The sequence below is a fragment of the Colobus angolensis genome, unplaced genomic scaffold, assembly GCF_000951035.1.
Source record: "Colobus angolensis palliatus isolate OR3802 unplaced genomic scaffold, Cang.pa_1.0 Scaffold286, whole genome shotgun sequence".
Classification (NCBI taxonomy): Eukaryota; Metazoa; Chordata; class Mammalia; order Primates; family Cercopithecidae; genus Colobus; species Colobus angolensis.
The window spans coordinates 1,231,888-1,248,285 of NW_012116110.1; the positions used below are offsets into that span (position 1 = coordinate 1,231,888).

General features: G+C 37.8%; 1 protein-coding gene across 1 annotated transcript in view; it reads right to left on the reverse strand.

Moving 5' to 3' along the window:
- The window catches only part of PTAR1 (protein prenyltransferase alpha subunit repeat containing 1), a 57,096-nt gene that overhangs the window by 33,627 nt on the left and 7,071 nt on the right, over positions 1-16,398 (reverse strand). Inside the window, exons 2-3 of the mRNA XM_011948910.1 lie at positions 16,325-16,396; positions 7,202-7,371 (exon numbers count right to left, since the gene is read on the reverse strand). Coding sequence (XP_011804300.1) covers positions 7,202-7,371; positions 16,325-16,396 — 242 coding nt within the window. The remainder of the gene's footprint in view (positions 1-7,201; positions 7,372-16,324; positions 16,397-16,398) is intronic.

Sequence of the window (16,398 nt, forward strand, 5' to 3'; positions counted from 1 at the left end):
CCTCTAAGTCATTACATACATTACAACACATTATGCCTATGAAGAATAATTAACCTCTTCATTTTTTTACTTTTAGTAGTTTTTGGCACTAAATGTTTATCAAGAAAAGGAAATAAAATATTCTATGTCACTATTCAGTTTAAATCCACAAATATTCCAAGTATTGACTATGGACAAAGATTAAAGTAGGCCCTTAGGACTGAGTGCTTGAATGTAATGATAAATAAGACCTAATTTTGCCTCTAGGTTATCCTCAAGTTGGAGAGACTATATAAACAAATAATTATATAAGGCAAAATAATTATGAAGTAGAAACATAAACCACATTTTGGGGCCCACCAAAAAAGCTGCAATTAATTCTTAGTGGAATTATACATGGAAGACTAAATAAATAAAGTGGTCATGGCACCACCTTACCATACTGGAAAAAGTATGAGCAAAGATAAAAATGCATGGAACTTCACACATAGTTTGTTCTCCAAGAGATTATGGATAACAGAGCATGACTAGAACACAAGGTAGTGGGAAAATGTACCAGGAAATGAAGCCTTCTGAAACCTGATCTCAATCTCCTGATCAGCTTGGCGTTCCATTACTTTCCCTCACATGTTACATTTCACCTGAGTCAAACCCCACTATCCTATGAACACACCTCCTACCTGCCTACCTTCTTTTCTCTGAACAGAATTCAGAGTTACCTGCTTGCTATTCTTTCTGCCTCATGTCTTCCCATCTCCTAATATTTAACAAAAAAAAATGTTTAAAGCCTTTCCTAACCTACCTAGTTGGAAAAAATCTTTCATCTCTTTTTTTTTTTTTCCTTAGAGATGGAGGCTCACTTTGTAGCACAAGTTGGAGTGCAGTGGTACAATCTTGGCTCACTGCAACCTCTGCCTCCCACGCTCAAGCGATTCTCATGCCTCAGCCTCCCCAGTAGCTGGGACTACAGGCGCGTGCTACCACATTCAGATAATTTTTTGTATTTTAGTAAAGACGGGGTTTCACCATGTTGCCCAAGGTGGTCTTGAACTCCTGAGCTCAGGTGATCCGCCTGCATCAGTCTCCCAAAGTGCTGGCATTACAGGTGTGAGCCACTGCGCCTGGCCTCATCTCTGTTTTGTGTGTATCTTACTTTTGTTACTTACATAAATATTGTCCTCTTAATTGGACCATAAATTTTTTGCAGGCAGGTCCTCTCTAATACATCTTCAAATTATTCATTCACTCAACAAATTTTGTAAGCATCTACAATAAGCCAGGTATTGAGCTGGCTGAAGATGAGTAAGCACAGTCCCTGGTCAAAAGCAGCTCCATGTCTGACCACAGCACAAAGGAGTGGTAAGAGGATAAGCCTTCCTTAAAGCCATACTACCTGGGTTTGAATCCCAGCTTCTCTACTTACTACCTACATAACCTAACCTCTTGGAACCTCAGTGAAACAAGGATGATAACATCAACCTCATGGTGTTGAGAGCAATGAAATTCATTCCACTTCTCCACAGCTTTTTGACACATAGTGGGTATTCGATAAATATTGTTCACTTAAACGCCATCACTAACTGACCAAGAAATGAGTATTTTCAACATAAGTAAGGAAGTCTGGAATAATGAGGAGGTTGTTCCCTTAGTAAAACTGTCTAAATTTCCAAACTTGTAAAATAGGCAGCAATAACAAAAAAACCCTTCATAGTCAAGTAGTTATATGGAAAGGTTTGTAAATGATGGGAAAGCCTCTGGAATTTCTTCTGACATCTACAATTTTCTAAAAAGTGATTATTCTACCTAGGTAAATTGGCATAGTTCCTTGGAATCTCCCTTTTTACATTAAAGAAAATATGTCTGACCAATGGTAGTTGCTGTTTGTTTGTACTTCTAACACAATTCCCCTCCTCCCTCCATCATAAGACAAGAAGTTCATCCTCCATGAGAGACTTCTGTACAGCAGCACAAGGCAAAAACTGACACAGCAAGTACTTAAGTCTCCGCTTTTCATTTTATGGTTATGTGAAGATACAGGAAGACTTATCAAAGTAACATTTCCTCTACTGGCAGGTCCCTCCCTAATAGAACAACAGCAGCTACCGGGTTCAGCCACAGCCCAGCTCCATCACTTACCGGGAATTCTTGGGCAAATCACTTAATCTCTCTAGGCCTCACTGTCCTTCTCATATGTAAGATGGAGCTATCATGGGGATATTAGATGACTAAACCCTTGAAGTGTTAGTACAGTCTCTGACATACAGTAAGGACTGAATGGTAATTCCTGTTACAAAGACTGTATTTCCTAGTCCAGTTCCACAAATGATATTGGGACTGGATGCCTCCAGAGGGAGCAAAAGAACCTCCTAAGCTGGTTAAGCAGTGACTGCTGAGCAGAGGGATACTTTTTGACTTTTAAGAGTCTTGGAATTTAAAACATCAACAGCCTTAACCACCATCAGTGGTACCTAGTAACATATACAACCACAGGCCGTTCTCTTCTCCTCTTTCACAAACTGCTAAAACTTCCTCATTCAGGACTCAGGTTCAGACAAGACTTCCTTCAGTAAAGATTCCAGTCTGATATAAAAGATAGGGGTAAAGTGCAATGACAGGAATGAGAAAGGACTAGGAGAAGTAACTAGATTAGAAGTATCAGACATAATTAAAGAATGAGATCCTCGCAACCCTCTGAGGTCTTGATTAGTATTTCCTTCTTTTGGTGTGCAAATAGGAAGAAAGAGGTTAAGTAATTTGCTAAGTCATTGCTAAGTGACTTCAGTGTGCTGATGAGTTCAATTTAAATCCAGGTCTGCTGTCCTGCAAAGCAGATGCTCTTTCACTCTACCACACTACAGGCAATTACTTTGCCTTCTGCAGGTCAGGACTGAAACAAAGACCTGAAAAAGAACATGTATAATCAACGGTTGTAACTATTTCACTCTCTCAATTTCATCAACAATATACCATTTCCTCTGCAGTTTCACCAAAAAGATATGAGCTACTGAAATCTCTACAGTCTCTTGAAATTAAACATGTCTCTCTCCAAACACTAGAACATATACCAGCAAATAAATGTTTCTTTGTTACACACACTACAATATATGCCTAACCCATCGTCACGTCACAGGGAGAAAAAGAATCAGGGCACATTATACATAGAAAAGTAGCTAAATTTCAGCTATAACAGGGAGAAGATAAAAGGATGCTACAGAAGTTGGAGAAAAATCAACATGCTTTTCTTGCTCACTGCATTCTAGAAATGGCCCAAGGCCAGTAGTCACCTGGTAATGGTCACTGGATTTGACAACTGTCTCTAACAGAGAAAGGTTTTCGTGCATCTAGAAATAAATTCAAGGCCAACTTGAATCAGTAATTCTTTTCCTCCAAAATACATTCAGGTTACCACAAGAAGTGAAGCTTGAGGTAAAGCTATATGGTAAACACCAGAGCGGCCTTGTTTATTATAGTACACAGTCACAGAATCAATAGCTAGATTAAGCTAAAACCTCTTGCTTACAAACTCTTACTACTCATTTGAAAAATGTCTGTTGAACACGTAAAGGTTCTGAATAAACAAAAATGATCCACAATCCCTTTTCCTATAAACTCACATTCCAGCCAGGAAAAAGGTTGTTTAAATAATCAGCTAAAATACAGTGTGACAAGTGATACTATTATGCAAGCCATCTGAATAAAGGGCTCCCATAAGAGAGCAGGGAATAATTTTTGCTTCCTGAAGCAGTCAAAAAGGCTTCACAGTGTTAAGTGTGTGCATGTACATGCACGTGCATGTGCTGGCAACCACACTGATAATGCCAACATTAAGACATGAGCCTGGCCTCAGCAAAGGCATAGAAGTAAGGCAGCAGTACACACAGAGTCAAAGAATGGAAGAATGCTGCTTGTGGCTGCAATGAACATATGTATCAAATAGCTGCTAACATAAATGCTTCTAGGGTTCAAATGAATGTCAAAAAAGCACCAAAGGAAATCTGACAAGAAGTGTCAACTAACACTCTGCCACAGTGTCTCAAGAGCTTGAAAAGGCTGTGATAAACTGGAACAGACGTGCCCAGTTAAGAAGAGTAGAGGCTATATGTCCCAGCCAATTGTTGCCAGGTAGAAAGTTGTATACTCAACCAAGCCTTACGATTTTTCAAGTGAAGAGAGAAATCAGATTTATCCAACTAATAAAAAGTAATTTTTAAGACATTATACAAGCCACACCAAAATGTATCTAGATTAGTTTCAACCTGCGTGCTGAGAATCTGCAACCTCTGATGCTGAATATAAACTGGAGGAAAGACTGGGGACAGACTGTGAAGGGCCTTGAATACCATGCTAAGGAGTTTCAACTCTACATTGATCCTGTGTGTATCATGAAATAAGATGAGCATATAATGTATTCCAGAAAAGCGTCGGTCAAACTGTTTTTAAGAAACGCTGTTCAAACGTGTCTGAAATGACTGGCTACTGGCATGATGGACATGGGTCACAAAAGAGCCTGGAAATTGGGTAGACCGGTTATGAGGTAATAAAATTTGTCTGGATGAGAAATAACGAAGGCCTGGTCAGCCAAAGAAATGGAGCGCAGAAGATAGCTTTTAAAGAGAGACCTCAGATACAGACTAAGTGGGGGCTGTGGAAAAGAGAGAGGAGCAAGAAAGGACGGCAGGAGAGGGCACATCTGAAGAGCTGCACCAGAGAGCTCTGTCCAGAAAGAACTCCAATGCTGTGGTCTTCCCTCCTGCTTCTTATTTCTGTTATGGATTTCTCAAACATCAGAATTACAGAATCAGTCCTCTCCCAAACTGAATGTGGGTATTACTACCGCAGACTTAAAAAACAAACAAACAAAAGTCAATCTCTAACTAACTAAACAGGGATAATTCCTAAACATCTAAGGAATTCAGCAGGTTAATGAAAACAAGAATTCAGTTTGGTTAGGAAGAAAAAAATCTATCCCAGGAGTAAAGGTCACCTTCATTTACAAAATACATTTTTAGGTAGGTGCCTAGGATTCTGGCATGATTGATCACACAGACAGATATTCAGAAACTGTTACTGAAATTGTCAGCTTTCTTCACTTGGGTCTTCATATATGTATATTCTCTATAACAGTTTTAAAGGTGTAGCATTTTAATGAAATAATTGGTTTTTCCTAACATTTTTGACATGTTTTTCTTAGCAAGATTTACCTCTGTGCTCTAATTGCTTCAGTTCATAAGTTTGGCAGAATACTCTTTTATTTTCAGCATTTTCGGATATATTTTTCTGTCAAACCCAAAATTCACTTCCTTATATTTACTGATAATACAATATATAACCTGAGTAGTATGTGATACCATACTATCCACCCCCCTCAAAATAGTGAAATCAAAAACTGTTTCCATGAGGATATAGGTTAGGATCAAATCAAAAGCTGCTTCCATACACCTGCACAGTTGCATCTGAATTCAAAGTTTAGATGCCAGCTATTTCTGTGAGTGAGCTTAACCAGTTGATCTTCTGCACGGTTCATCTTGAGCGTATTAAAACTGAAACTATGTGGTAAGAAGACACAGCAAAGCCTGCAATACAGCGTCCAGAATGACAAAAACAAGAGAAATGAAGAGGACTTGGAAGACCACACAAAGAGGGTAGGTTGAGCTAGCATACATAAATGGGGAAATATAGCCTCTCACTTTTTAAAATTCAGTTTCTTTTCTATAAGATAATCATTCTATCCCCCAACTAAAGTTAGTTATACATTGGTTCGATTATGCATTTCTGTGCACCAGAACATAAACAATACAGCTTTGTTTGACAAAAAATAACTTGATGGCGCCATATGGTGTTACTTTTTACCTCAGTGTCATTGAAAACTACAGCATGGTGATGGAATGCAGAATTAAAGAGGGTCTAACAACAGATAAACTTGCTTACCTTTAAGTTTATCCCTAAACCCATGCCTTAAAAGTTTATGCCATAAATTTGGGCTATGACTAAACTTAGGCACGGCCTTCTAATAAGAAAATATATAACAAAGGATTGAGTGAAACAGTCACACAGAAAATAGAAACCACTGCTCATTAAACCTTGAGAGTCCTTTTCTATGGTCTAAAAAGGGAAAAGTGTTATTAACCAATTAATGATAGTATGTTACAGATAGTGCTGAGAGAAATTCAAGGAAATCAGTATGTCATACAATAGGCAACACTCTTCTCTACATCTCTCACCCCCAAAGAGATTGTTTGTCACTCAACCGTAACCTTCTTGAATAAAGGGACCATGTATTTATTCATCTTTTTATCCCCCCCAGTACTCAGGACACCATCTGGTATAAGTAGACCCTTGGTAATGGCTACCAAACTGGCAACTAAAATTCTCTAGGAAACAAAGTTCTTATTCAAAATCAGCCTCCAGGCATACTGAGAGCTTTTGAAGGTACTGTCGTACGAGGGAAGGGGAAGAAGCTTTACAAAAACAGTAAAGGATGTGGTGTTACATGAGTCTTCTCCCAAAAAGTGAGACCTGAGGTGGGCATAAAACAATAAACAGAATTTGTACACATGGAGGATTAATATGGCAGAACACCAAGAAAAGAGACCAGATGGAATGATTAGGGATTGTCTGATGCAGTAAAAAAAAAAAACTGTCTGAGAGAAATGGAAGAAGCGAATGCTGGATAGTTTTGTTTTGCTCATTTCAGCACAGGAACAGGACACAAAGGGCCAGAGCTCAGTTGGAACTTGCAGTGGAATGGCACATCCATAAATCACTGGGCTGGTTCACAATATCACTACCACCATCATGCCTGTATTATCTCATTTGGACTGCTATGAAAATGAGTTTTGCTGCCTATAAAATACTAAAGGATAGAAACCAGAGACTGAGCCTATAGGGACTGGAGTCTTCTTCAGTGACATTCAGATTATTTTCCTTCAAATTAAATCTTACAAATGACCCCAATAAATAAACAGATAAAATCTGAACTGCTCTTGTTACAGGAGGTGCCCTGAAATTCTGCTTGAGGGCTTCCATATAATCACTGTGGTTGTAAAATGTGTACAGGTGAGTCCAAACTATTCACTTGACAGAAAGGTTAGCACCCACCGAGACAGTGAACAGAAGAGCCAGAACTAGAATCCAGGAATGGCAACCCTCAGACAAGGGCTCTTCCTAGTATATTCCATGTCGCTTTTAAAAACCAAAGGAAGAAAATATGATTCATACTTACCATCTCTGTTCAGCCATTGCTTTCTTGTTCTGTACAAAAGGAGCTTGTTGTGGACATATGGTAAAAGGAACTTGACACACCAGCTCTCCACACCCAGTTTGTTTTCAACCAGGACTATGGGACTCCGGTTATACCTAGCTTCAGGACATGGGATCAGGCCAATTTCATCTCTTAATATGTAAAACATAAAAAAGAATTAAAAATAAGAATACTAACCTTTTCAACATTTTTCTAATTTCAGAGTATTTTAAAAACCCCACATATTTCCCCCTTCCTTAAAGATATTATTTAGCTCACTTACTGGGATTGGTAGATGTTAATAGTGGCAAGGGTATGGGAAAACAAGCATGCTGTACTCTCTGTAGACAGGAGTGAAAACTGGTCTTGCCTTTGGATGGTAACTTAAAAAAAAAGTCTTTCAAAATTTTGAATGAACATACCTTTGATCCAGCAATACAACTGCTCAGAAATTATCCCATACCAAAATATATGAATCAGATGTTCACTGCAATGTTGCAACAAAACTAGAAACAATCTAAATGTTTATCAATATAAGACTAGTAAAATAAATATGGCCCATCCACATAATCAAGTCATTAAAAAACAATGAGGTAGATCTGCATATGCTGATATAAAAAAAGTTGCCAAGATGTATTAAATGAAAAAAAAAGCAAAATGCTGAACACAGTGTACAGCACAAATCCTTTTGTATAATTTCTTTAGAAGATACATAAATGCATTAAAAATTTTTTTGGAAGGATAACAAGACATTTTTGGAGACAGAAAGGTGTTAAGGAAGGATTTTATTTTTATACAGTTTCAATTATCTAATAACTTGTATGTATTTCTATTTTTTTAATGTTAACAAATGTGTTTATGCTTGCTTGCTAATAAATGCATATGGACCAGAAACAAAGGATCAAAAAAAGTTATTTTATCAGTGAGATTTTGGGCCATTTTTTCTTCTTTATACTTTCCTGAATTAAAAAATCACCCAAATGTTAAAACACAAAATACATTTCAGAATTCAATCATTTTCATCTGTGGTAGCATCTATATCCCTCAATCCACCTCAACTTAAGCTGAAAATCTGCATTAAAGGCAGAGATTTAATAAACAATATGTGGGGCATTTGACTTACTTAGTAAATGAACCAGCAAACATAAAAAATTTGTGCAAAACACACTCACATGCCTTTCAACTCTAAAGGAAGTTATAATTCTTGCCTATACAGAGGATTCTTTCTCAATCAGAATGTCCTCTGTTTAATTAATGAATAACAAGAAACTTTTTAACAATAAGAGTAGTTGAAATAAATGTTTTTAGAGTGTCTATATAGATATTTTAAACATGTCTTTAAAAAGCAGAATAATGAACTGGTTTTCGGAGTTTGTGTGTGACATTATGTATTATGTCCCTGGCATCCCCTTACCAAAAACACAGTGGTTTCATAGACCCAAAAAAACGGAAACTGGTTCAATTACAAAGTAGGAGAAACACCCTGTCTTTTTGTTCGGCCACTATCACAAATTGGTAGGAGGCTGTGGATTTAAAATCAAACCCCTCCTGGAAACTCAACTGGATAGCTTAGAGGTAATCTACTTTCTACTGATCACTTCATTAGTGACACAGGGATTTATCAATAAAAAGGATATCTTAGGGGTTGCAAGACACTAACAATTCTTTCAAGCTAATTTAACTCTCAAGAAGGCTGTGGGATCTATGGGTTTTTATCCTTACAATTGGCTCAGTTGACTCAAAAGTGTTTTGATATACTGTATCAATACTATCATAAGTTTTCTGATTAACTACAATGTACTGGGTACTTTGTTAGGTTCTAAAATTCAAAAAGAATAAAGCAAAGTGGTCTCAGACTTCAAAGAGCTAAAGTCTTGCTGGGGAGCTGTGTCAATATCCATAATAAAATGTTACCACTTTACCACTCCAATAATATAAACAAAGTCCTATAGGAAGAATATGGACAAAGCTGAAAGAGCACCTGAGGTCAATGCCCAGTATTTCAAAATATATTTTTACATCTCTATTTGGTGGTATCCTGAAATCTATCTAATTCACTATTATGACCCCTAGCCGTATCTGGCTATATTTGACTAATATATGACTGAATCTCTGGTATATTCTGATGTTTGTGTTTTACTACATGAAGAATATTAAAAAATAAAGTAAAATTAAGTAAGTAAATAAACTCAATGTGATTATTTCAGGAAATTCTGTTCTCTGAGATATAAGAATCTACTTACAACACTTCAAAGAACTGCAAGATTCAACAATATAAATGTTATAGTAACAAGAATAGAAGAATCCTGTTTCCGGGTATGGTTTGTTTTTTGGGGGGATCTTTTTTTTTTAACTTAAATTCACAATATAAAAACCTATCTTGCTCACTAATTAAACTAGGATTAAAATGCCCAACTAATAATTTGGTATCTAAACTACAGAAAAGAGCCATCTGGCACAATTAAAAAACACACTGCTTTGACTGGCTGTTCTTTCAAGAAATACTTTATAAAATAAGAATGGCTTGGATATAGCAGGTACCCAATAACTGCTTCCTGAAAAGCTGACTATCCTTGTACTTTAGTGATAATATTCAAATTAATAGTTTTCACTTCTTGACCCTCTAAAAGAACATTATCTCTGATTTTCTCCTAATAAAGTATACTGAAAACAGCATGTGTCCAAGTCCTGGATAGAAATAGATATATATACACATACACACATATACATACATATCAATATCATGTCATTTTGGCTTCTATAGACTTCAGTGTCCTCATCTGTAAAATGGTAGAACTGTATTATATCTCCAGTAAGGGAAATGGGCTAGATTTCATCCAGCTTTCAAATTTTATGTCTGAGAAACCTAGCAGCTGTTTTCATGTAAGGAGAATAAAAACAGTCTTAACAGATAATGTAGAGCACTAGGGGGAAAAACACATGAAAAGAGGTAGTAGGGTGTAAAGACAAAAGTACTTGATTGGAAGTCCAGAGTTCTAGTTAGTTTCCATTCTATCTACTGACAAGCAATGAGAATTTGGCAAGTCACTTGCCATCAGTATCCTCATCTGAAATACAGGAATAGTATCTTCCCTGCCTGTTATGGAAACCAAATAATGTCACGTGAAGAAAGTGGCAAACTACAAAGTGCTAGGCAAAGATGAAATTCAGTATCCTCATCTGAAATACAGGAATAGTATCTTCCCTGCCTGTTATGGAAACCAAATAATGTCACGTGAAGAAAGTGGCAAACTACAAAGTGCTAGGCAAAGATGAAATACAGTGCCATTAATCCATTTAAGAGCCTTTAGTCCACCAGCAGAGTGTGTCGGTTAATAGATAATGGAAAGCCGAGGCAAAGAATTTAAGCCTTTGTCAAGTTATGTGACCCTAAGATACAGTGTTATGCTGCTTCCTAAAACACATTACATGTACTTTGTAAAGACAAATAGGTCAGTAAGCTTCCAAATAATAGTGTGTTTGACTTCAGACTTCTGTGTCTCATCCTGTAAGTCACAGTCCACTTTTTTCTAGCCAATTGCGAATAGGATTCCTTCCAGAATCATTTTGAAGTTGGAAGGGACTGCGTTCCTCTGTCATTTAATCTGATGAGGAAACTGAGGTCCAGTGAAGTTTATGAGGATTACCTAAGGTCATATTGCTAGTGGCTAAGTTAAGAATCAGGGCCTCCTAATTCTTAGCCTAAACCCGTGAAACTAGAATGAAGAGCAAAACAGGATTTAGATCAATTCCTTCTATTTTTCTGGAAATTTAAATTCTAATTCTATACTCAAGAAACACTGGAAAACTCAAGGAAAAAAAAAAAAAACTAAAAGTCACTTGCAATCCCTCTTTAGCTATTAACATGTTTGGGTATATATCTTTTTTTTTCTTTTTGGGACAGGATCTTGCTCTGTCGTCCAGGCTGGAGTGACGTGGTGCAATCCTCACTCACTGCAGCCTCCAACTCCTGGGTTCAAGAAGTCCATATATATATTTTATATATATATACACATATATATGGAGGGGGGGGAGAGAGAGAGAGAGAGAGAGGTAGAGAGAGAGAGAGAGGTAGTCCCACTATGTTAACCAGGCTGGTCTCAAACTCCTGGCCTCAAGTGATCCTCCCACCTCAGCCTCCCAAAGTGTTAGGATTACAGGTGTGAGTCACTGTGCCCAGCTGGGTATACATCCTTTTTTCCCAAGTATTTTCAAAAACTGGGATCATATTGAACATATTCTGTAATCCTTTAGGGAAAAAACTGAGCAATCCACATTAAATATTTTCCCACATAATCAATTTTGATATTTTTAATGGTTGCAATGAATGTGCTATACAAATCAAACGTATCTCTAGTTATTTCTTTACAAAACAGTCTTATGAGAGGAATGTTTGCACTCTTTCACTACCGATAAATTTCACTCTTTTACATTGTTAGGTTTCTGGCCATTTATATTCCTGGTATTTAACAAGGTATTCGATTACCTGCATAACTAAGAAGATCGTAGGATTTTTAAAGATATAATGGTTTGGGATGGCAATCAGGTTCTAATGGTGCTCATTTTTTAGGTTACCTTCATCACAGGCTGCTCCAAAGGCAGAGCAATGTGGAATAACCAGCACATTTACTTAAGATCACACTATGATACATCTCTCTGAGTGCCTCACTTCACAATGGGGATCCATTCACACTGGCTTCCAGATGATGTTCACAGTTCACTTAACACTGATACTGACTTTGTTCCTCATGTTTAGATAGCTTCTCCTATCTATACTTCTCAGAAACACCATCAACTAGAATAGAGCCACTTATCCACAAAAGTTGTATCAACCAGCTTACCTTCTGGGAGAGATGGATGGTACCCAAATACTAAAACTGAATCCTGTAATGTGAAGCAACCAAACAGAAAACAGTCCAAGGATTCAGGAAATGGTAAAAAAAAAACCTTTAAATCTAAATAGTAGCTATTTTGGTTTTGTTCTGCTCCCACCCCCTAAAAGAACTGGAATTCTTTCCAGCATGACCAAAAAGGAAAGCTAGTAAAATATCTAAATGAACTGACCCTTGCATATTGACAGTTAAAATTCTCCTGGTGATTTAGATAATTCAGAAACCTTATAGGCTTTCTCATTAATTCCAAAGATTATCAACTTAATGTTTCACTGAAATTATATTACTGACCTTATTTAGAAAAAGCTACACAAATTACTATATTTGCCAGGTATGGTTAGGTTTTACATATACTATTTTATTCTGCACAATAATCTCATAAAGTAGGAATTCTGACCCCATTTTACAGATGAAGAGTCTTGTCTGTCTACTCAGTTAATAAATGACAAGCAAAGATTCAAATCCAGTTTGACAACTTAGACTGTCAAACTCTAAACTCAAATTTTTACACTATACTACACTATTATTTAAATAAATAAAAATCAGATACAAGAAGCCCAGTGGACTCTCTGGCTTTCTATTCTTCAGTTCACCTTGCAGACAGTCTGAAACTGCCTTTCATTATTCTTTACTAAATAATGTTCACTGGTGCCTACCCATTGCCTTAGAAGTGTACATCCATGAGCCAGCTTTTCTTCACCCTCATGTCTCATTCAGTTTAAATGCTATTGCCTCAGAAAGAATTATCTTGACCTCATACTCTAAATAGGCCTCCATGTTGTTAATCTAAGTACCCTTCTTACTTTTTCTGACTCTTTTCATAATCTGTATGTTGACTGCTTAACATCCCATTAGGACAGGGACCATGTCTGGTTTGTTCATTAAGCTACCCAGCTTTGAACCCTGTATACCCAGAGACCAGCACTGTGCCTGTCAAACAGAGGTACTCTTTTGCAGAATGTATGAATGGAACGAAAGAAATTAAGTGAGAGTCAAGGATTTCCATAATCTGGCCCTACTGTACCTTCTCAGTCACAGTTTGCGTCTTTAAGTCAATTCACTGCTCCCTATGGAGGTCTCTGGCTCCCGCTGAGACTACAAATCCTACCCAGACTTTAATATTCGGCTTAAAACCCATTTCCACTAAGAGCCCTATCCCAGACATAACCAGCCTCCTCTCCACTTCTATTAGACTCCCATAGCACTTGCTCACCATGCTGCTATCCAGCTTTTACTATAAACTACTTTGGAGTGTTAATTTACTATTCATGCAGTTGGTCTTAGGTCTCATCTACACCTGCACTACACATCACAGTAGTCACTGGGCACATGGAGCCACTACGTACAAATCAATTTAAATTACATAAAATTTAAAATTTGGTTCCTGTCCATATTAGGGACATTTCAATTGCTCAACAGCTACCATGGCTAGTGGCTACCATAGTGAACAGCACAGACATAGAAAATTTCCACCATTACATAAATTTCTGTTAGTGCCTTGAGTTCAAGAACTGTATCTTAAACTTCTATTTCACATAGTAAAGATGGTACCCACAACACCTCATAAACAGTGAGAGCTGAATATTTAATAGAAAAAACAGTAACTTGCTGAATAAGATAATTTTAACATGACTATTTACATTGTAAACTGTTGTCTTCTACATTAGCACAGGGTCCATACACTAAGTTAAAGACTATCCCTAGGTCAAGTTTACAGTTTTAGAGAATCCGATATGATTACCTAAGAGTCAACCATACAAACAGCATTTATATAGTATTACCCAGTTTATAAAGTGCTTCATATTCACCAATTATTTGGCCAATTATATTATTTGGTGAGGAACACAGAGATTCAGGGAAGGTCTAATATTTATTGAGTGGCAACTAAGTACCACTGTGTGAGGTGATTTTCCTGTGTTCTCATCAGCCTCACAAGATCAAGAGGAAACTGAGGCTGAGAGAAGGTACCTATTCACATCATACAGTAACAAAACCCACATCTCACCACTGCATCCTCAACTCCTTCTGGCTAAACATTTCTACATAAACAAACTCAGTGTATTCAATGAAGTAGATGTTGGCTAATAAAATTACAACCAACCTTAAGTTTGGAGAAGGAAACTTTTATAATACTGAAAGTGTAATTAGATACAGTAAAGTTAGATACAAACGTCACAGATAAACAATGCTTTTTTTAAAAGAAGAAAAGAAACACAGCCTCTTTATTTTGGGAGTAAATGGGCTAAATTAAGGGAAGAAAGTGCTGGCAATTTTCAAAAGCCCAAATTACAAAGCACTTAAAAAGATGCATAGTAATATTACTGAAAATAGTTTTACTGTGGGGAATATGTACTCAAATATAGCTGATGACTAGTATTAAACAATGAGGTAAGCTATTCAAATGTTTAAGATCCATATTACAAATCATTTCATTATTCCGAATATCCAACTTATCTCAAAGTTTTAAACCTCGAATGAGCCAAACCCTTATTACTAATAAATTATACATTGTGAATATATTAATGAGGTTTCACAGTAGAAAAGGATTAGGGAGGGGCATTAAAGTTCTTTAAGAGTTTCCGTAAATGTGATCCACAAGAACTGGGACGTATTCCAAACTGCACTGTGTTAAACTGCCAAGCCAATGAACATTCAATCTTGGTTTCTTCCAATATAATGATGCTCTTTTAGTCTACCTCAAAGAAGAGAACATAACATGATTACGATATTTTTTATTAGACTTCTAATCTCTGCTGTAATTTCTTCTAGAAAAATAATACCAGTGATGAGAAAATACATTCTTCTTTTTTTTTTTTTTTTTGAGGTTGTCTCTTACTTGCACTAAGGCTCTCATTCTCAAAAAGAAATCGAAAGACTGATATACAGCAAGGCATCAAAGCATTCTTTAGAAGGCTCAGCAACCACTATGGATACTGCCAGGAAATCATTCCAAACACTCTCATTTTGAAAAGGGCAGCAGTCAATTAAGGGGGAGGGAAGTGGATGCTGTCAGAGGTGGCAGGCGTGTTTCGAGGCCAGCAGTGTTTTGTTTTTAATGTGGCACAGTTGCACGTCTCCAATTCTGTGCCACAAGGGAGCAAACATCCGAGGGCTTCTTAACTCTTTTACAATCATCTCCTTGGAGGAAAAGAACACTTTGGTAAGATACAAGTTTGGCAACTTTTTTAGGCAGAAAAGCTGAACCGGTTAGAATACTTTAAAAAAAAAAAAATTGAGTTCCAGTCTAAAGAATAAAAGTAAAAATAAACTCCAGAAACAACTAAAGTGAAAATAATGCAGAACTGAATGCCATGTTTCTTTTCTTTGAGGAGGAAGAGGTATGGGAAAGGAGGTACACTGTTGCTTCTTCCCTACACCTTTGTATAATGGAGGTCTCTCTAACAGTTTTCTTTTCACTTGTTACACAAAAGCAAAGTGTTACAAAAAGTAGACTCTTGTGGTATCTTCCAAGAGTACTTCAAGTAAAATGGAAGAGATACATGTGTCAGTTCTGCAGTGTCCCGTTAAAGAGGGCAGCAGTGCCGGGATAAAAATGAGTTAACATGCTCCTTGTAACTATGAATCCGCTTATGCTAAAAAGTATCGAGGTTTCATTTGCACTATCCCAGACTCCACACTGCGCCCACAGAAGCTTCTCTTGAGAATGCTCTGTTCACCTTCAAAACACAATGTTTTATCGGAGTCACTTTACAATTTTGTGGCAAGTAAGGCGAAAGTCAAAAGCAGCCTCAAACCACCTTTAGTTAGTAAACTGAGGGGTTTAGGGCTCATCAAGACTAAGACGATCGGTTAACCCCTCTTGCCAATGACCGGGATGAATCTCAAGAGTTGTGTTTACAAGGCATGCACAGACCCACATTGTTGTGTGCGTCCGTGTACCTTAAACAGAGTAAGGATGTGGACCTACGGGGGAAGTCTTTGGAGTTTCGTGAACTCCTATGAAAAGGTGGGAAGGGAGAGAGAAAGTCGTTCCGTTTCGATTTTTCGAGGTCACTTCTAGAGACTCGTCCGCGAGCGCGTCCCGGTAGCGGAAAGCCCGGCCAGCGGCGCCCGACACGGCTCTGCCTCCTCCCTAGAAGGGCGCGTGGGCCAGGACCCGTGGTCAGCCCGCCGCCCGAGGTCGGGTGGACGTTTGGCCCCGCCCCCGCCCGCTCCCGACGACCCTCGGAGGTGGCGGAGGCGCGCGACTCACATGTGCGGGTTCCTCCTGAAGGCGTTAGTGATGTCCTTCACCACCCGCTGCACCAGCACCGCCACTTCCTCGCT